The sequence below is a fragment of the Antrostomus carolinensis genome, unplaced genomic scaffold (genome assembly GCF_000700745.2).
Source record: "Antrostomus carolinensis isolate BGI_N321 unplaced genomic scaffold, ASM70074v2 scaffold10165, whole genome shotgun sequence".
Classification (NCBI taxonomy): domain Eukaryota; kingdom Metazoa; phylum Chordata; class Aves; order Caprimulgiformes; family Caprimulgidae; genus Antrostomus; species Antrostomus carolinensis.
In genome coordinates, this window is record NW_010314244.1 from 49248 (window position 1) to 70617 (window position 21370).

Sequence of the window (21370 nt, forward strand, 5' to 3'; positions counted from 1 at the left end):
AAACTGAGTTGTTAGGGTTTTTTTCCCCCGCCTGCCTTTTAGACTCTTAATTTTTAGATAGAGAATCACTGAATAAAAATGAAAAAATAAAAATGAATGTTATAGTTTTTTTTAAAGTACAATGATCTATTTATAAAGAAGAATCCAGAAAGATTAGAGCAAAACAAAGCATTGTGAACAGAGATCTGAACAAAGTATTCACTGAAGGCAAAAAGCTATTTAACTTTATCCTTTGTTCATAAAACCTACCAAACGCTTTTCAGCAGCTGGCCGCTATGGCACCGATCAGATATATGACGCGGTGGCGTCTCTGATGTTAACTTGTAAGAATATTTACATAGCATTTTATGTTCTTAGAAAACTATACAAATTAATTCCTGCTATGGCTGCTCATTCAGTTGCTTTCATCAACAATGAATAGAGAACTAAAAGTACAGGTCATGATAACCAAGTAAAACAATTCTCATACTTGCCTATTGTAAAGTTTTTCATAAAAGCTTTTGTTTGGTAATGTTAAGTGAATGTTTGGTAACATGAGTTCCAGTACGTAATGAGAATTGCTAATTGTTTTATCCTGAAACTCAGTCATTTCAACTACATCTCCTGGCATCACCATCTGAAAGAAAAAAGAAAAAAAAAAATCTCAAGTTAAAAAAACAGAACAGGAAGCCAGACGGTGCATATAAGGTAGTGAGAATATACTAGTTTTGTCTACCATAAGCACAAAGCAATCACAAAATTTTATAGTACCTCTTCATTTTCAAACATGACCCTACGAGAAGAAAAAGGAGAAGGCTCTGGTCTTCTAATATCACAGACATCCTTCAAAGAATGAGACCCTCCTTCTTCTTCCTCTTGAAAGTTATTATCAACTTCTTCCTCCTCAGCTGCTATCCTCTCCAGAATAGAGTGCACAGCCAGAGGGTTTATTTTCAGTACAATCCTGACATTGGAGAAGTTATGCAGAATAAGCCATTAGAGATGCTTAGAACTTTTATGTTGATGCACAGTTACATGTCCCCCAGCTCTACTAGCTAGCCATTAAATACACATAGACTAAATACCTCAAAGACTAGGGATTTTTTTATTAAACAATAATGTATTTTATTAAACAAAGCAATACCGTTAGAAACACACCAAACTTCTAGGCACAAAGGGACATGGAAAAAGAACCATCAGGAGAAAAAGTTAGTGTCTGCTTTTTTCAACTCCATCAAGTGACCTAAGAAAAACCCAGCTCGCTCCCAAAATAATGCTTGTATCATTACACCATTAACAGCTACTAAAAAATGCTCTGCTACATGACATGGTGCATTACATGTACACACTGTTATAGAAAAATTTATTTGTACTATTATAAAAGAAAACCACGCTGAAAAAATGTCCATACAAACATGCTGTCAGAAAGCCACTAAATTTTGCGGCAAAAAATTTATGTAGCAAATTCTGTGGCAAATCTAAAATTGCCTCTTTAAACATCTTATTACATGCTACAGCTGTTAGGTCTTCTGTTCAGTAACTCTGAAATATTGTATTGCCTTATATGTGATACAAACTGCAATAATTCAGTCACTATATAATTATCCCTATTGTTGTTATGGCTTTATATCAGCTTATATTAATATTTTGAGGTAAAATTCAACTGAGATTTTTTTTTTTTTGTTTGGTGTTCAGTCATGAATACAGAAGTAGGCAAAAAGGTAAAGTGACACAAAAAAAAGACACGATTTCAGAGCAAAAAAAAAAGGGGTGGGGGGAGAAAATTTCAACTCTAATTATTCACCTAACTTGTACTGAAATTTAGTCAAGTCTATGCAGAAACCATTATGCATTAAAACCATCTTGCATTATTCTAAATGGGAAAGTTTGGGGGGCATGGGTTTTCTTTTTTTTATAAATTCTTGGGTTCTTTTCCATAGCTACATGTTCTTTCTTTGCAAATTACTTTAAAGCATTTACCACACAGGCAGTCTGAATTAAAATTAGAAAAACAACAGTGCTTCGTAAAAATCCAAACAACTCCTACAAAAAAAAAAATAAAACATTATTTTACCGAGGCCAGTCAAAATTGTCTGATGATGATGTTATATCTCCATCTATGCCACCAGACACGTGAAAAAATTTTATTGGTGCTTCAGCATTATCTTCTTCAAAGGAACCTGAATAGAAAGGTTTTTAAAAAATTAACACAGGAATGACAGCTGTTAACTTCAGATAGCCCAGTTCTCAGGTTGGAGTCCAACAGGCTAACTTGCCAATGCTATTAGTAAGGTACTTAAGCAAATTGTCTTTTCCTCCAAAAATTAAGTATCAATTTTTAGAAACAAAAACAATTTCATATTATATTCTAGCTAGCAGCACTTACAAAACCAGATGCTTCTAATGCGAAGATGCAGGCATTGACATTTATAGCATCACTACATTACGTCAGAGCCTTGAAAGTACATGGAATGACAAATCAGCAGAGAAAGGTTGCAAATATAAACCAGTCTCACAGATTTATTTATCTGAAAGACACTAGAGGAATAAAAGCATTCAAGTTTTCTCAATGACAGTTATTTAGTACATCATTCACTTCATTTCTAGACTAGAAATTCCTAATTTGCATAACTGTAGTATTCCCCTACAAATCTATAAAACTTATCCCAACCCCATGACAACCTACAGACACCAGTTTGTTCAAATTAGGGTATAACAATGTAACAGAAAATAACAGAAATACTAGCTTAGATCTCAAAAACAAGAATGCAAGTACTACATCTACATGTAGTAGCCTCTTCTAAGTAATTATTTTGATTTATGCTCATATTTAGCACAGAACATTAAAGTGCAGCAGAGATATCTGATCCAAAATTCAAATGGAAAGATACTCTCTGTGTTTATCCATGTGAGAGGAACTTTGTCTCAGCTATGTAATAGTCTGGGAAAATAAAAAGAACATTTGAATATAATGTTAACATTCTTACCAATTAGTTCTTTAAAGGTAAGTTCTAATTTAACTTGTTCTGGAGTTGACCCTCCTATAAACTCAGTCTTAAATTCCATATCTGTAAATTCAAGATGAAGAATCTCCTTCTGAAGTGATTTTTTAAACCATGGTCCTCTTTCCTGATCTGACCGTAGGTCAGGTATTGGGAAGCGAACAGAGAGATTTAACGCTGGGGCAGTGACTTGAACTGAAACTCTACAGTTTGCAGGAGTATGTGAATCATCCAGAAAAACTTCAGTAAATGCTTTGTGCTAAAAAACAAAGTAAAGGGGAAAAAAATGTAAATTAGAGGAAGTATCACTAAAAATTACTACGGGGAAAGCTTTTGATGATGTAATAACTAAAAATCAAAAAGATTAATTTTTCATATATCACACAAAACACACCTATTACAACCTATTATTATTTTTAGGATATTCTTCTATTATTGGTGCTGTTGAGATTCTACTTAGAAGTCCAGTATTTGCAGAGGTTAGCAACATTTTGAAAATGGCTATCTTTATATTTTTTTCTCTTGAATTAGAGCAAGAGCACCAAATGATACTCAGCTGCAGTTAGGAAAAATGATGGTTTGTTTTTGGGTTTTTTTTAAATGTTATTGTTGAGAAGCCAGGAATTGCCATCATGCGTATTTGCCTCTTTCAGTAATTCATGGCTTCCAGCTCCAGTCACTGACATGTCATTCAAAACCTTGCTGAGTGTAGCTTATTGCTGACCATCATTGAAAAGAATCAAACTTTCAGGACATAACCGTACTAATACAAGTTATTGGTGTTTTGCATTTTTTTAAAATGAAGATTTCCTTAAGTTTTGAAGACTAATTTTTCTTTAAACAATCAATGCAGCAATAAAACTACAGGAACACATTTGCTGCAGTGTGGAAACTCAGTTCACTGCATTAATTCTTCCACATGTAGTTCAAGAAAAGCCTTCAAGTTAAACATTATTGTGCTAAATATACTAAGACTTAAATCCTACTGACAACCTGAACCAAGACAACCAACCTCCAAGTTCTGCTGTTGGTCCTTGATCACTAGAATGCAATGTATATCTTCCTTCCTATTATCTAGCCCAAAAGTGGGTAAGGCAGAGCAGATGCAACTGGGCTGACTGTGACATATAGAGATTTCAAAACAGAAGTGAAATTGTAACTGTTTGCTTTAGCTGCTGGAGGGCACAATGAGACAGATAAGGGATGATTAGAAATCAGTCAAGATTCCACTTTTTTGCCCCGTTCTGTTTGCTTCAAGAAGCTGAGAACTTATACAGCTTGTGAAGCAGCTACCACTGTCTTTAGGTCTGTTATCAAGCACGCAACCACTGAATCTAAAATGAGCTTCTACATCAGATGGCTACTGTTCAGTATTAGAAGTATTAAAAAAAAACCCACCCACAACAAAAACCACACCACAAAGCCAAAAAAAACCCCCAAAAATTCAACTACCATAAAACAATCAGAATTACCAGTCCTAGGCTTACTGCTATCCTGCCTTCCTCCTGCCAAACATCAGCAAGCTTGTTAATCTTAAATATTAATCTTTAACTTACCAGATTTATGTGCTTGTTGCAAGAAGCATACATGTGAGATGCCATCATCTCCACTGTAGTTAGTTTCTGTGGTTGAAGTAAGGAATTTAATCTGTCTACAATACTAATATCCAGCTCACAAAACACTGGACTTAACTTTATTTGTAACTCTGCTTTCTGTGGAACAGAACTGAGTCTCCCTTGACTACCCTGAAAGGAAAGGGAAAAAGCACTAAAATTCTTAAAAACAATACAATGAAACAAATATAATAACTGAGCATTAAGGACTCTGTTTCACAAGAAAGATACATTTCTGTTGAAATTACAAAATTAGACAAAAGCTACTATATAGAAACTTTGTATTTTTAATCTCCCACCTTACCTGAGGTCCTCTATTATCTGAATGCTTATAATGAAGCTGAAGGCATGGCATAGCATGAGAATCATTTCCTTCTTCAGAACGAAATGTCAGCAGCTTTAGAATAAAATAGAGTTAAAATATTTAATAGATAAGGAGGAAAGAGTTGCGAGTTTATGACATTTTACCAAGAACAGACAGTAGGTAACCCTACATTCAAGTCAGCGAGCGAACAGAGCCCCATCCCAACCACTTACTCCATCCACTTCTTAAGTCACGTTATTGGATGCCTCTGACCATTAAAAGAGCTGGACCAACAATCGTCACCCAAAGTAACCTTTGTATTGCTCAACTCCATCAGTCAGTTTTTGGAAAACATTTACTCTAATTCCCAAACTGTGTTAAGCAGCTTTAAAAGAGAAGTAAACTAGCAAAGTTTGGCTACCTAATGCTGTTCCTGTCAGGTATGACAGAAGTCTGGTTCACTGTTTGAGCATGCATTTAAAATGTAAGTTGCATCTTAAAACCACAACATATTTAAAAACAAAAAAACAAAAAACAAAAAACAACAAAAACAACAAAAAAAAGATTGCTAGATTTTAAAATAGTTATATGCTCAGTTACAGAATTAACATTTCTTTTCTATGGAACTCCCTATATTTCTTACATTACATACCTCTGTATAGTGAGGCTGAACGGAATGAGAGTCAGTAGAGAAAAGGCATTCCAGGAACTCCATATTTCCAATGGATAAATCAGTACTAAAACTTCGAGAGGCAGTCCTTTGTCTCTGTTCATAAGACACTTTGATGCCAGTACCTATAAATCTGAATTATGAAAATTATTAATTATGAAAAGTAGTATAAAAATACAAATTATGAAAAGTCAAAATTTAAATATTAAAAAAGGATCACTACAATCCTTTTAAAAATCATAAAAACCACCATAATTTCTTACAAAATAAGAAAAAATTCTAATTATAACACATTATAGCTTAGCAACAAAGACAATGGACCTCACTATGTTACACATATGTTCAACATTGGTCAGTGTAGAGAAATTTGTAAAGAAGACTAGGCATCTAACCTAAAGTGCAATTCACATAAAGCTGGAAATCTAACATCCTTAATTAGGCAACAAAATATTCCAATACCTCAGGAAGTCTAAATTACACGTATAAGGTAAGAAAAGATACATACCCCCCTAAATATTTTACTTCATACACTGTACTGGGACAGTAAAAACTTTTGGAAAAAAAGAGACCATTGACTAATTTTATGATTTTGCTCACACATAACTTTTTAGCCCTGCTGATATACTATTTTGCACTAATTAAAACCCCAAGCAGATTTCAAGTAGAAAACCCTATACTGGAATAAAGATGGTCCTGTACAATACAGCTATTTGTAAGGAAATAATTTATTTAATAATTCTTGACTCTAGATTTCTGTATTAGAAACTGTACCTAATTTAATTCATCTATTGTTGAGGAGAGATAGGTTGACTTTAATGTTCATGCACTTTTCTTCCTTTTTTATTTAAAAAAATAAACAGTCTTGGACAACAGATGTGAAAATTCAAGGCTATTTTGAAATTAACAAAGAAGTCTAATGCAATTCAAATATTAAATTACAGAATTCCTATGGAAATAAACTTACTATATTCAAGTTTACTTAAAAGATTTTTTTTTGTTAATTATATTTATTAATAAGCAAAGTTATACCTAAGGTGATCATGAGAACAAGCTTCTGCAAATACTTCTCGGAAGGACAGAAAATCTTCTGTTGAAAACTTAACTGGCTCAATCTTTTCTATTCGGGTAAAGAAATCCCGAGCCATTGGTGTCAATGGGTTAAGGTTCAGTGAACTTTCAGGTGGGGGTAAAGGGTCAATATGAAGTACAGACACTGAGAAAGTTCCAACTGCCAGTCTAAAAAGAAGCTCAGGTCTGGATTCATCCACAGAAACAGATCTGGATGGAATAGCTGAAATACAAAATTAAGTTGACATAATTTTTCAGCAATAACACATTTATAAAATCATCTTACTTTTGATTTTTATTTCTTTTTACCAGGTTGCTGTGGAACAATTCATTTCCAGAATTACTTAAGAAGCACAGTGCAAAATAACATTTTTACTTACATGTCCTTCTTAAGGAAGTCTGGTGAACCATGTTGGCTGTAAGTGAAGAACCCCTTGGAGGTTGTAGTTCTTGCTTGTTACGATCAAGAAAATCACCCCAAGTTGGTTGAAGCTGAAATGAAAATACATATGATCTTAAATTTGGCAAATAGATGTTAGACAGTAGATCAAACATAAATAGTAAGATAAAGGAACAAAAAGAAAATACGTGCATAAACAGTCAACAGCATGCCATTTCATGGCATATTAGTGCTCAACTAAACAATGTAGATATGCTACACTTCTTAATTCTATGATTGTCTACACCCACATATTTTTAAAGCTAGATAAAGTTGCTCTCTCCATGAGCATATATTCTCCTGTTTCTCTGTAAAAAGCACAACTGTTCCTCATGGCTTTCATTAAGCAAAACACTAGGCACATAATAGATTTGGGAAAGATGGTGATATCAAGAGCATGATTTCTATGTTGTTTGAGGAATAACGTAATAAAATGATACTGTACTTTTTACTGTTATTGTCTGTGTAGTCCATATTAAAAGAAAACTCACATGGCAAACATGCAGTTATTAAAAAGAAAATAAATCACAAAGTGTCATATATAAGCTCAAGGTATTTGAAAACAAATACATTCCATTTCCTGTCGTGACAGCCAAACAGATGAGAAACTTTCCGATACAACTTCCATAGCAGAAAAGGAATAGTATCAGCTCTAAACATTTTCAATTGTTCTAGAATTTTGCAATAGTTCTTGATACTGTAAAGAATATTTATGCAACAGTTTCAGACAAAAGCGTTAATTTCAAAAACATTTTAAATGTAGTTAATACTGTACCACTGTAGTGCTCAGTGGAGATCCTGCTGGTGTAGTTGTGTATGTACTAGTCAAAGACAAGTCCAAGTCCATAGTTGGAGGGTCTCCAAGAGGTGGAAGGGAAGAAAGACTGTGTGACATGTCCATTTCAGCCATTGAGAAGAAAACTTCTTCTTCTAATAAGAACCATAGTTAGCAAAGAGTTACTTTCTTGTGAAAAAAACTCAAACTTCACTTTTAATAGAAATGTATCCTTAAGTTCAGAAATCCAACTGCTATATTGGATATAATAATATCCATTTATTATTATAATAACCAGCTAAATACGTTATTTACAGAAGTTACAAGTTCTCTTGATGCTGAGATTAGTAATATCTATGGACAGAGATTATAAAAAAAAGGCAAAAACCCTAACAAACACTAAAACAGTTAAAAGCTCTATTTTCATACTCAAGTTGGCATAATCTCTATAAATTCACTTTTGACAAATCAAAGTTAATATTTTCACATTAAAAATAATCAGCAAAAAATTATTCTAATAAAAATATAAATATCAAGACAATGCAACCATTATTCTAATTTCCTTAATGTGCATTTGAAAAGATGTTACAACTGCATACGTATTTAACGTGTTGCACACTAACTCAGAGGTTACTGAGCAGTTTTAATGAAATACTGGATCAAGTCTAGCCTAGTACCTAAACTAGGCGTTATATTTTTATTCAGCAGTACAATTAATAGCACACAATTATTCTATGTCAAACTTCTTTTGATACTTAAATTATTAACATTAATCCAGCAGGTGGATTGGACTAGATGATCTTTCGAGGTCCCTTCCAATCCCTAACATTCTGTGATTAAAAGATGAACTGTTAATTTATATAACCTTAACAACAGATTATTTGCTATGCTGCATCATCTTTTATACTTGCCACGACTAGAAGGCGTTCTGGCACTCTCTGTCTCATAGAAGCTTTGTTCAGATGACACTCCTGCAGATAAAGACTCTTTTCTTAAATAACGTTTCAACTCCATCTGAATTCGATACTCATCTTCCTGCTGCATTGGACGGTTCTTCCTATCTTTATTTGACAATTCTATCCTGCTTAGGCTCTCTGAATTCAAAAAAAGGACAGAAAACCCACTGTAATTTTCTTAGCAGTATCCCAAAGAAAATTCAAAAATTAACATGAAAATTAACCAACTGTTGTTGTGGTGTATATATGCATCTGTGTATATATATACACACATATCTGTTGTACATCAAATATACATGCATTTTGTTGTTTTAAGAGATTTTCCTTGTCCAAATAAGATTACTCTCTCCCTAGCATTCTTTAATTTCAAGTCTGAAGAAAACACTTTAAGGTCATATATGCAAATGTGTTCACATATAATATCAGCGTATATTTCTCTTCTCAATCAGCTTTAGGGACTAAGGACACAATCCCTTAGAGTTTTTACTATTAAGGAATTATTAAGATTTCAGGTCTGAAGGTGACACAAATAGGAAACTGTATGTAATGCTTTTCCAGTTATCGAAACAATTAACAAGTCTAGTACAACAAACATATCAGTATCATTAAAAAAAATATTAAGCATCTGTGAGGACATGCCAAATATTTTCAAAAAGAAGATTAACTATCTGTCCTACTAATAAGTGTTGTTACACTAGGTAGGGAGGGAACAAACCAAACACCCTCATCCTGCTACTGCAGTAGTCTAAACACTGCTGTTCATCACTTAGCAAACATGGCCAAACAAACTCAAATACTGTCTGTTCTTTGTCTTCTGTGCCTGTCACTAAAGCACAGAACAGAGAAGGAACTGGACTGCTAAGCCCCTCTCCTGAAACAGAAGCTACAAGAACCAAAGTTGTTTGGGCCTCCTTGTTTTCTTCACCTACCATTTCCCCATCTCTTGTCCTATTATATAGTCACTTGTCAAGCCTTATTTGTTACCTAGATTTTCATTACCAGCACATACAATTTGTAACTGAAGTCAATAAATTGATCATAGTCCTACTCAGAGCAGCTACAAAACACTTTGCTAAGATCAGATAGAAATTAATAATAATTTACCACCACAAATACTTTTTTCCACTGAGGAAACTTGTTTATCTTGAAAAGTTTATTTTTCATGCACCATAATATGTATTTAATGTTTACAAACGTTCACTTGCCTGGTCCAGCAATAGCTGCTAACATGTCCAGCAGAAGATGCACCTGCCTTGGTGACAGAAATAGATGTACAGAGTCTATTTGTCCATCTACATCCAACTAAAACAAAAAAAAAGAAAGAAAAAATTTCAAAAACACTTCAGGAATGTTTCTTTAAAAGTTCTGAATCAACTATTTTGATAATAGATTTTGGTGCTGTAAAGGATACAGCCATTCCAGCAGTATCTTCATCTTCTACATAAAAGCTAGAAATTTAATTGTGTATTGCTTTCAGCCTGTAGCTTGGCAGGATAAATCCAGGTGTGTCACTGACAATTTATTAGCTTAAAATAAATACACAATTGCCTGATAGGAAAATTCAAGAATACCATTAACCTGCTAATTGTTTTGCTTTTTTAATAATTCCAGAAGTAATCAACATTATAGAGTTAGTATTATGTACTAATTATAAAGTACTGAAGTCAGTACCTTCTGAAGCAAGCTTCAAAAACTATAAAGGTTCTTTTCAGGACTTCTCTTTAGTATACAGATGAATAAATTCACATACTTTCTTCATAAAGAGTGGGAAGTTTATAGAAGTTTGTTGTATACCATATAAATCAAATTAAAGTAAGCCATGTATCTTTTGAGAACAGTTCAAGATAAATTTATCTTTAAGGACTTCTATAGATTTATTTTTCAATTCTAGAATCCTGCACTCCCAGACATTGAACCATTCACGATTTTTACTCATTGTATTGGGTGTAGTTGGCAAAGTGTTGGCAGAAGGGTACACTGCAGGGGCAGCCTCTGTGCTAAGAGCTCTGCGCAGTCCCCATATCGGGCAGAGCTGGTTCCAGCCGGCCCTGCAATGGACCCACTTCAGGACCCAGCTGAGCCCATCAGCAAAGTTGGTGGTGCCTCTGTGAAAAGATATTTAAGAAAGGGCAAAATGCTGCCTGGGCAGTGAGGAAAAAACAGGAACAGAAAGAATCCTGCAAACACCAAGATCAGGGAAGAAGGAGTGGCAGAAAGTGCTCCAGGTGTCAGAACAGATATTCCCTTGCAGCCTGTGGAAGAGATCACACCAGAGCAGATACTATCACTGCAGCTCATGGGAGACCCAACTCTGCAGCAGGCAGATGTGCCCTGAAGGAAGCAGGCTCCTGGCAGGTACCGCAGCCCATGGAGAGGAGCCCACATAGGAGCAGTTTCTCCTGTCAGGAACTGCAGTTCATGGAGGATCCATCTGGGAGCAGGTTTATCCTGCTGGACTGTAGCCCATGGAGAGGACCCACACTGAAGCACTTTGTGAAGGACTGCAGCCTGAGGGAGACACCCTGGAGTAGGGGAAAAGTGTGAGGAGGAAGGAGCAGCAGACAGGAACTTTTACAAACTGGCTGCAACCCCTCAATTCCTCATCACTGCTGTGCTGCTCAAGGTGGTGAGGAGGTAAAGGACTCAGGAATGAAGAAGTGAAGTTGAGCCTGGGAATAAAAATGGGTGATGGGAATCTATTTCAGTTTGTTTCTCATCATCCAACTCTGTTCTAATTGGCAGTTTTCCCCAGGTTGAGTCTGTTGTGCCCATAGTAGTAACTGTTAAGTGATCTCCCTGTCTTTATCTCAACCCATGAGCTTTTTCATCGCATTCTCTCCCCTATCCTATTGAGGAGTGCAAGTGAGAGCAGCTGGATGGGTTAATGACAGCCAGCCAAGGTCAACCCACCACACCCACAGGGGGACGGAGGAGGGTGGGAAATAGGCATGCAGTGGAATGCATTTATATGAAAATATACTTTTGCTCATAAAGAGCTCAGGGGCATATTTACCTAAGTGCGGAAAATAAATTATTAGTTTTGGGTACAGTTTCCTACTATTTTTTCCATCCTTTGAAAAGAGTTGAAAGAAAATGAAATTATTAAAGTGTGTCATACTTGACATAAACTTTCCAATCTGCACAAACTGTACCTGATAAATCAAAAAACGGGTCCTTCTTTAATTTTGTCATGTAATATTACATCCATGAATTAGTTCAGATCTTGCTATTATTTAACATACCAACAGTGTTTGCTTACACTCGAGCCCCACTTGCAGAGACCACTGCTCTGCATTCTATTATATCAACCTTCTCCTATAAAACAAGTTACTCTCAACTCTGCCCTTGACATTTTTCTTCTGGCTACCTTAAAATACACTGAATGATATAAAAGTGGAAAATTTTTTGATCTTTAGAAACATCTGGACATCAATTAATTTAAAGGTGTCAACTGTATTACAGTCAGTATTTTTCTATTTCACAAAGTATATTATATAACTTTTCAAAGACTCTTCTTAACTGAATAAACAAGAAAAGTTATAAAGATTGACCAGAAATTTCTGGACATAAGAAACTTTTCTACTCTATCAGAAACTTTCTGCTTTCTGTAGAATATTGTACAATATGCAAGACAAGTCAATAGCAAACTTTAAAACTGGAGACAAGGGGAACACAACTTTACTTAAATACTCACACTTTAAAAGAAAAAAAAAATAGGGCTTTATTTTCAACTGTTTTGCTTCCTGTATCTTTATGTAAAAGTCAAATAATTTTTTATTTTAACTAGTAGCATTTAAATATGGCATTACTATTCAATTAACTATAAATTTAATATAAAAATTCAGAAGTAGAAATCTTCATGTTAGCTTTATAATGCTGCAATGCTACAACCTAATCAATAATTTAAAGTTTACTTGGAATTATTGAAGTAAATTATACCCTTTTAAAACCAAAGTTATTTTAATCAGCCAGTCAAACATTCCACACATACGCACACAATGTCAGTCATAGTACTACAAGAAAAAAGGATAAACAAGTAGCAGCAGGAGTTTCATTAAAACAAAACAACTTTCTCAGGAGTTACTCCAATACATAAATTCAGTCTCTCTAGCGTACAGGAATTCTCCTTTAACAGATTTCAGTGTGCCATTGACTTGTCTGACCACTGTAAAGATGTCTTATTAGGCATATGTATTGGTTTTGAGTGCACAGCATCTACAACAAAACTAAGAGGATTCTGCCCCCTTCAGAATCTTACCTTTTTTTGTATGCAGTAGAAAAAAATTAAATCCTATATGACTATTAATTTTAGTTAAAGACCAGGAAAGCATGACTAACCTTAGCTCCAGGAAGTACTTCATTTTGCTTTAATGTTAGGCTGAACTCCATTCTACCAATCAGCTTACTGATCTGTACAGGGTCAGAAGGAGTAATTTCTGGCAAGTTTCTTGTTAATTGTGGATGTGGCTCATAAATGATTTTTGGATTCCAGCTAGGTGAAAGCTTTGGTTCAGTTGCCTTAAAACATTACAGAGAAAGGAGTAAGAATGTATCTCATTTTTTTGGGGGGGGGAAGTTACCAAGCATTTCAAATAAGCTTATCACACAAATTATCATTTTACACAAATATAAATTTGACAATGACATTAAAACATCTACTGATAACTGTGAAAGTAACAAGGCATGTAAAATTTGAAAAATTAGGTCTTTGCAAAAAAACTGCACCAAGTTTCCACAGAATAGTGAATTGTAGAGGACTTCTACACACTAAAGTTGCAACGAGATTCTAGTACAATACGTCTAAAACTTATACTCAGTCTCAAAGTCTCCATTTCCTTCCTCCTCCTCAAAACCAACAGGAAAGTCATTATGGAACTTTCTGAACACAGATTCAAGTAAAAGTTCAACTCCTATATCCTTCAGAATGAATCTAATATATGAGTGTAACAATATACTCTATCCTTCAACAATTCACATTCTTATATAATGTATTTAATTTTACCAGCTGTGTAGCTGAACACACTGGGGAGGACTTTGCTGATGCAGGAAACTCATCCCAGAAGAAAGAGACACCTGAGAGCTGCAGTAACTTGTGAGCAAAAGCTGTGGGCTGATGTACATTAATTCCAGAGCACTCGTCCGCAGTTTCATCACAGTACATAGTTCTGGTAGACAAAAGCAAGGAAATAAAGATGGTAGGTGAATGCACATTGTTACCTTTATTGTGTAATTTAGCCTTTGAGTCTGTACATGCTCTCTCTTCATCTTATTTACAATGTCACTGATTGTCCTGAAAGGAAAAACCACCACTCCTGGGGAATGGGCAGAAAACTTAAATTTTCTACACAACACCACAGGACAATTGTGACATGCTTCCAGCGTGAATGTATCCTAGTGTATTACCCTAGTAATTATGTCTAATCTGACCACAAAGTGAAGGAGTCTGCCCAACACTTCTATACATACATTTACATGTATATTTACATACACACACAATTCTTACTTCAGAATCTGAATTTTTTTTTTTTTTAAATCTGTCACTAGTATTTTTCTGTTGTCTAAAAGTACTACTTGAAAGTAACATTCTGTGTCAAAATGAAAGTTGAAAATTAAGAGAACAGGCTCCAATTCTGAAAAATTTATGTGAAATTAAATTTCTTATAATGCTGAGAGGCAGCATGAACAGTAAACTCTTAAAAAGATGCAAGTCTCCAGGTAATAGATTATAAAAGAGGCGCTCAAGAGCTAGTGTCTTAATTGTATAACAAGAAAGTGTGTGCATGGCTAAAACATATTGTACAGGAAATGGCATAAAGTGCCTTAGGAAAAATAAGTATATAGATTTAAGAAAAACATCTCTTTACCTTTCAATTCTGATTTCAAGTGCAGTTCCACTTTTAGAGTTTTCCGGCACATGTTCTATTCGCAAAACAGTATCTAAAAAGGCAACTTTCACTCTTCTTAGAACTTAAATGAGAAAACAAAAAGATACCATGCAAGCATTTAAGTCAAGTTTCTCAACAATTACTTTGATAACCAATTTAAAACAGTCTTCCATTTTTTGTTTCAGTTCTCAATATTTATTTCAGTGGAAATAATCAACTGAGTTTAATAATGTAACAAGACACCAAGTGACAATGTAAACTCCTATTAAATGTCCAATATATACATCCATACCATGAAATGGACCTTTAATGCACGGACATTTGAGCAAGTGACAACTCAAAACAAGTTGCTCTATGGCTCAGTGTGGATGATCCTCACAGAAAATACCTGCTTCATTGTGCACCACGTCTGAACTCCTACATACTGCTACAGCACCACACTACTTCGGCTGAGTACTTCTATTTCTAGGTCTGATTTGAAACATTTCCCTTATCTCAGACATTTCAGCTTTAGGTTCTCTACCACATAATGTGGTTATAAGCCCTTAGTTTCTTCCACTTAAAAAACCACCATCATAAAAAAAAAACCCAGTTTTTAAAGTACTTCTAACAGCATGGTGTGATTATTGAGATACAAGTCACAACAGGTCAGCTTTGTGTAAAAATAGCTGAAAAACCATTCGCTGTTTCTGCCTCAACAGCATTACCAGTAACAATCTAAGTTTGTATGATGAACTAAATTGCTACCTCCAAAGCTAAAGCATCTCACAAATCACTCAAGCACAGATTTAGCTGGATTTGTTCTGGTGTAAAAAAACACCAATTTGCCCTGAAGTAGCGTTCATTCTGTCCACTGAGGGAAGTAAATGGCCTTTTTTCCCCCACCTTTGAAAACAAGATCAATTATCCTCCCTTCCTGTTTAAATTTTACAGGTAAAATAACCAGTGAAAGTTTGTGAGACAAGCGATGGCAAATGAGAAGCTATTTTGTAAAACTGAGCCACAACAGAAACTGATTAAATCTCAGGTGTTTATTCAGATCTCAGTAGTTAATTCATACCTGTTTCAATAGTTTCTGCAAATTTCTCAAGTCCTTCAAAAGGCTGGGACCCTTCTCCTTGTTCATCTGTCAATTTTTGGCTAAGACACTCTTTTGCAAGCTGCATACTACTGGTCATAAAACTTGACCAATACATAGGCTCAGACCCAGATGCTGTGGAGTAAGAGAAGTCTTAATAAATTTGACTGTGAACATGTTGAAACAATAAAGACAAAACAAAATAATAATTTGGCATACCCAGAAAAGAGTTTCAACAGCTAGGAAACAGTTGTACTTAAAAACAAATTTAGTTACAATCTCACTTTATACACTTTACTACTTTAAAAGTACTTTTTTTTTTTCCCTGGTATTTGAAAACTCAATATAAACAAGATGAAACAGGCATAATCAGCAAAATGAAATCGAGGAAAACATTCTCTTTTTTTATGAATTACTTTAATGTTTCTTTTTCCCTCTGAAACATATCCTAGATGAGGAAAGACTAAACAAGGTTTAATGTTATCATGGCATATTAGAACACATTTTAAATGTCTAACACAGACCTGACATAAGTAGAACATAATAAAACCAGAGAGCACAGCACGTATTAAGCTGAACAAGTTTTTTTAGCAGCCAGATTAACTTAATTAACAGTACATTCCTATCAGGTATGCCAAGCCCATTGTGAGCAAATACTATAAAATGAGGGATGAGATTAGAAAAGTTAATCAAATTAAACTATAACACTCTAGTAAAGGCAAACGAAACCAAAACCAATACAAATACAAACATGTTAAACAGGCAAAACATTCCAGCTTAGCATTCAGGTCTGGAAAAGTCTGTGGCTATAAAAGTGTGATAAAACCAGCATCGTGGGTTTTTTCTACTGTATTATAAGGCTCTGTGCATCAGAGAGAACTAAATGGATACGAGTGAAAAAATAAAAACTTCCTCCTAATACTACCATTCTTTCAAAGCAATAATCTTAGATCAGAAAGTAAGACAGCTCAAAACTTAGTTCTAGTTAGAGTACTTTAAAGTCATTATTGCAGATTGTGATAGCAACTAAAATGTGTTAGTTCTCGAAATATACAAGAAGATGCATCTTTTACCCTAAAGTTGCCAAAGAAAGCCAAAACCTCACTGGTTTTCAAACCCTCTCACACTCCTACATTATTGTGTTATCTCACTGCCACCTGATAGCCAGATACTAATGCTGACTAACAGCACTTGGCATCCAACACCCAAAAAACCCAGCTAACAAACTCCTGGCCACACAGTATGACTGTAATTTCAAAACGTTTGAAACAGTTTGGGAGATACAACAGTAGGAACATTATAAACATTTTAAGTTATTTAACAGAACAACAACCGATTGAGAAACACTTGACAACCAACTGGTGAACACCTGACAGTTTAGGGTTTTTTTATTACATTCTCTGTCACTAATGTATGTAAATTAAATGGCACTTTAAATAAGGCTAAGAACTGACTAAAGCAAGTGTAGCCTTTTGCCTCTGAAAAACCATAAAGAATCTCCTTTTCAAAAATAAAAAAATAAGCCTACCAAGCCTTGGTCTTGGCCTGAAGACCATCTCTAAGCCTTTTACTTCTAATGCACAGTTATCCTGTAGCAACGACCCCCAGGGAACAGATAAAGAAATTGACTGGATAAATCCATCTGTGACTTCCAGAGGTGCATCTGCAGACTCCAGGATCTCATTAAGACACTAGAAGAAGAGAATAAAATAAAAATAATGGTTTTTTTTAAAATCACATCCATAATTTTGCATATAACAAATAAAATATATTGAGGATATCAGAAAATTAATTATACTCAGAAAGACAATAAATTGTCCACTTTCAAGTATTTTGATCCTATAATAATTTGTTTCACACTAATCACTTAGCTTTCAGCATAACACAGATTTCTCTGTGGTAGCTGTATAACCTGTATTTTTGCACTATACCAAAATAATTCTGCTATCTTACTGTTATAAAAACTACAGTACTGACACAACTATTCTTTCTCTGGCAATACTTGAAGAAAGCTGAAAACAGGCTGACAGTAAAAACACAAGAAGTATCTGGTTTCTGTGGCAAGAGTATTTTGCTAGCATGTCATTTCAACGCAATGTTGTTTTTACATTCCTTTGTGACACTGGAACAACAGAACCAAATCATCACCTCTTGCTGTATAAAATACTTGCCACTTCTAAATCATATTTTAATGTGTTAAATGTTCAGCACCAATTTAAAAATCAAAGCTCAGAGGACAGACCAATATTCTACATAAACTAATCTGTTAATCCAGTCCTTTACAGTCACATTATAGACAAAACTACAATCATGTTGACCTCAGTAACATACAGAGTATGTGAAATTGATGAGAAAAATGGAACACCAGCTCTGAAGAAGTAACTCAGTATTTTAAAGTTTTTTACAATCCTCAGAAAAGACTCACTTGTTGCACTATAGCTTTCATTACGTCCATACAGAGTCCAAAGAGCTTATTTTCAAAGGAAACATTCTTTTGCATTTATGTTAAAAAAAAAAAAGCAAATCCCCGTTTGTGCCCTGATTAACGAATTTAGTTAAAACTTAAATTAGTGAACAAGAACTAAGTAGGTAGCTTTAATAAAATAAAAACAATCTAAATCACATACCAAATTTGGTCAGTGCAATATATACAAGACCCTACTACAGATTGCGGTTGTAATATTAGTATGTAATGTTCAACTGGCAAAAGAAGTTTGGTTTTGACCTTCCTGTGTTGAACAGGGCCACTGATTTTACCTGAGAAAATGCATAAAGTCAACATCAAAAGTTTGGGGTTTTTTTTTAAATAAGGATTTTAAAGTTCCTTTTCATTTTAACTATATTTAAAATTGTGTTCTAATTATACAGAATAATTTAAAAATAAAAATAAACAAAAAGTCTTCAGAAAATGACATTTTTCATTCTTGTGTCTCCAGGTGCAATTTTCCCATCATATTAACTTGCTGCTGTGCCTATGCTCTTAATAACTTTACTTCTAGAATTTTGTTTGCTTGCATGTTTGGCTCTTCTAGTTTCTGTTCCAAAGTTCACTCAAGCAGCAGAAAAAGACACCAACTTTAAAGAAACAGAACCTTGAACAGTTCTATCAGGAAATTATTTAAGAATAAAATAAACAACTAAGATTCAGTGACATTAAAACTGTATTTTGAACTAAATGTAAGAATTACAGATGTGGTAATAGTATAATATAAGGCAAAAATAATTATTTCACATGAAAATCATATTTGAAAATATCACAGATTCATTTAAATTACTTGAACCTTTACAAAATAATTTGCTTCAAAAAGCAGGAATTAAGGTAGTTACCATATTTTGAATAAATCTGACCTCAGATGTCTTTTTGCTACCAATGTACATGGCAATAAAAATGAGTGCATTTTAGTACATTCCTTATTACTTTGAAATAGAAATTTACTATCTTAAAGCAAAAAAACAAGTATTCTTATAGCTAAATTACTTAATAAACAAGCCAGTTGTTCCTAGAAAGCAGCAATTTGAGCATTTCAAGTAAAATTTTAAAACTGAAGCACAGCCTTCACATCAGGACTTGCTCCCGTGTTACTGACTGAAAGTCTCCAGCTGGAAATCACAGTAATACTAATACCAAAAGTATTAGTCAATGTATATTAAAATTCAACCACAAACATCATGGGTTACATTTTGATTTTTCTCAACAGCCCAGGTCCCAAGAAGCAAAGGGGTTACACTAAAAGTCCCAGGTATTCCTACATACTTCTGTAATCTATAAACATGTACAGGGGTGGCTAAAATATCTATAACGTTAAAATGAACAGAAGTATCCACAAAAATAGAAAAGATAATACATAAAAGTACAGTCATCCCGGTGATTCACAGAAAACAAGCTTACAATGACTAGGGGGAAAAAAAAGAGCTGCAGTACTTCCGCGACATCTGTTTTTGCAATCTGTCATACATGAGAAAGTCACGTGCAAAGAACCTCAAACATGTCATTGTTTACAAGCCAAAAAGAAAAATGCTGATCTACAAATGGGGAAGATAACCTAAGCATTATTGCATATACATTTAATCACTGTGTATGCAAAATCAATTGTTTATTTAGTACGGGTCCATAACTGCTGTGTTTCAAAGTATTTACATTTTAAATAATGTCACTTTGACTAGTGAAGACTGCTGTGATACCCACTAGAGGGCACAGCAATTCAATTAAAGCGAGACAGCCTTTGCCTGCCACAAGAAAACAAGCTACAGATACAGCCAGAAAAGAAAAAAACCAAAACAAGCAGACAACAAAAACCCCCACACTAAACCACTAATAATATTGAGCACTTCTGCAAACGTCTGTCTCCTGCCACTTTCAAAGATTTTCACACAAACAAATGGAAACACATTATTTTAACATATCAGATATTCACAAGTATTTTAAAACGTACCCAGCATGGCCTAATACCAGAACGCAGTATACTAAAAATTTGTTTTGAAAGTGCTTTGTAAAGCAATAAGGCTGCGTACCTAGCTCATCATCTGTGCTAGCCTGGAAGTCAACGACTGACGCACAGCAGTGCTTAAGGCTCTTCATGACAGTCACTTGACTGGCAGGTAGAATTCAGTAACATTGGTAATTAACTCAAGGAACTTTACAAAATATCACAAACACAGACCTTTAGATTACTACAGTAGGCTGGAAGTATGCATATGTGTGTGTATAGGCACACACACACATATATATTATATATAAAAACATACATGACAAGACTAGAAAAAAGCTTCAGTTGGTTCAAAGTGTGACAGCCCACCTGCTAAGCAAACTCCAGCTGAAAACAGCCTTCCATTTGTCAACAAGTACTTTGTCACCACTGCAAGACTAGGGAATGATTTTTATAGATGTACATGGACTAAGCTCAGCATAACACTGTCAGTAAGAAGCAAGATGAAGACAAGGCATAGATAGAACAGGGATTACTTTATGTTTTTATAAACTCTACTAGTAGTCAGTAAACATGCTCCTCAGTAACTACAGCAACAATTTCAAGTAGCTTGGGCTACACTGGCTCCTTCTTCCTGAAATATCAGCAGCTATTGCCTTCTTTTAGTTTTTGTTTCCTTTCTCATAATTAAAAATAACAAAACCAGTCTGGCTAAAAAAACATATCTGTAATAAATGCCTACATTCTCTCTTTTTATTTTTTTCTTTTTCTTAAGTGCTATCAGAGAAGAGTTCCCTGATTAAATGCTAATTATGGCTGTAACATTCTATGTAAAGGAGGCTGGGTACTGAAAATAAAGTGGGTGGCGGCTGGGGGCAGGGAATCAGCTGGTCCCTCAGACGCAGCAGGAGCCAAGGGGGTGAAGCGCTGGTCTCTTACCCACTTATCCAGAGGGACCTGCGTCAAGGAGCCGGTGCCCTGGTAGAGATCCAGGCTGAGCTGCTCCAGGCTGAGCTTCTCCTGCAAGAAGTGGCCCAGGTACCTCTGCAGCAGGTACCTGCAGGCCCTCTTCTTGATGGACTCCGAGAAAGGCCACGGCATGGCGGCTGCGCACCGGGGGCCGCGGGGCCAGGCAGCGAGACGGGCTCGGGCCGGGGCTGGCCCCTCCGGCGGG

At 35.0% G+C, this 21370-nt stretch overlaps 1 protein-coding gene across 1 annotated transcript in view; it reads right to left on the reverse strand.

Moving 5' to 3' along the window:
* Window positions 1-21297, reverse strand: part of ATG2B (autophagy related 2B) — a 43611-nt gene extending 22314 nt beyond the window's left edge. Inside the window, exons 1-18 of the mRNA XM_010167574.2 lie at window positions 21136-21297; window positions 17298-17460; window positions 15752-15904; window positions 14671-14773; window positions 13809-13971; window positions 13145-13324; window positions 10008-10108; window positions 8762-8940; window positions 7851-8005; window positions 7017-7128; window positions 6598-6859; window positions 5551-5701; window positions 4899-4991; window positions 4538-4726; window positions 2967-3240; window positions 2054-2159; window positions 751-943; window positions 474-616 (exon numbers count right to left, since the gene is read on the reverse strand). Of these exons, the coding sequence (XP_010165876.1) occupies window positions 474-616; window positions 751-943; window positions 2054-2159; window positions 2967-3240; window positions 4538-4726; window positions 4899-4991; window positions 5551-5701; window positions 6598-6859; window positions 7017-7128; window positions 7851-8005; window positions 8762-8940; window positions 10008-10108; window positions 13145-13324; window positions 13809-13971; window positions 14671-14773; window positions 15752-15904; window positions 17298-17460; window positions 21136-21297 (2882 nt within the window). The remainder of the gene's footprint in view (window positions 1-473; window positions 617-750; window positions 944-2053; window positions 2160-2966; window positions 3241-4537; window positions 4727-4898; window positions 4992-5550; window positions 5702-6597; window positions 6860-7016; window positions 7129-7850; window positions 8006-8761; window positions 8941-10007; window positions 10109-13144; window positions 13325-13808; window positions 13972-14670; window positions 14774-15751; window positions 15905-17297; window positions 17461-21135) is intronic.
* Between the last annotated feature and the right edge of the window lie 73 nt (window positions 21298-21370).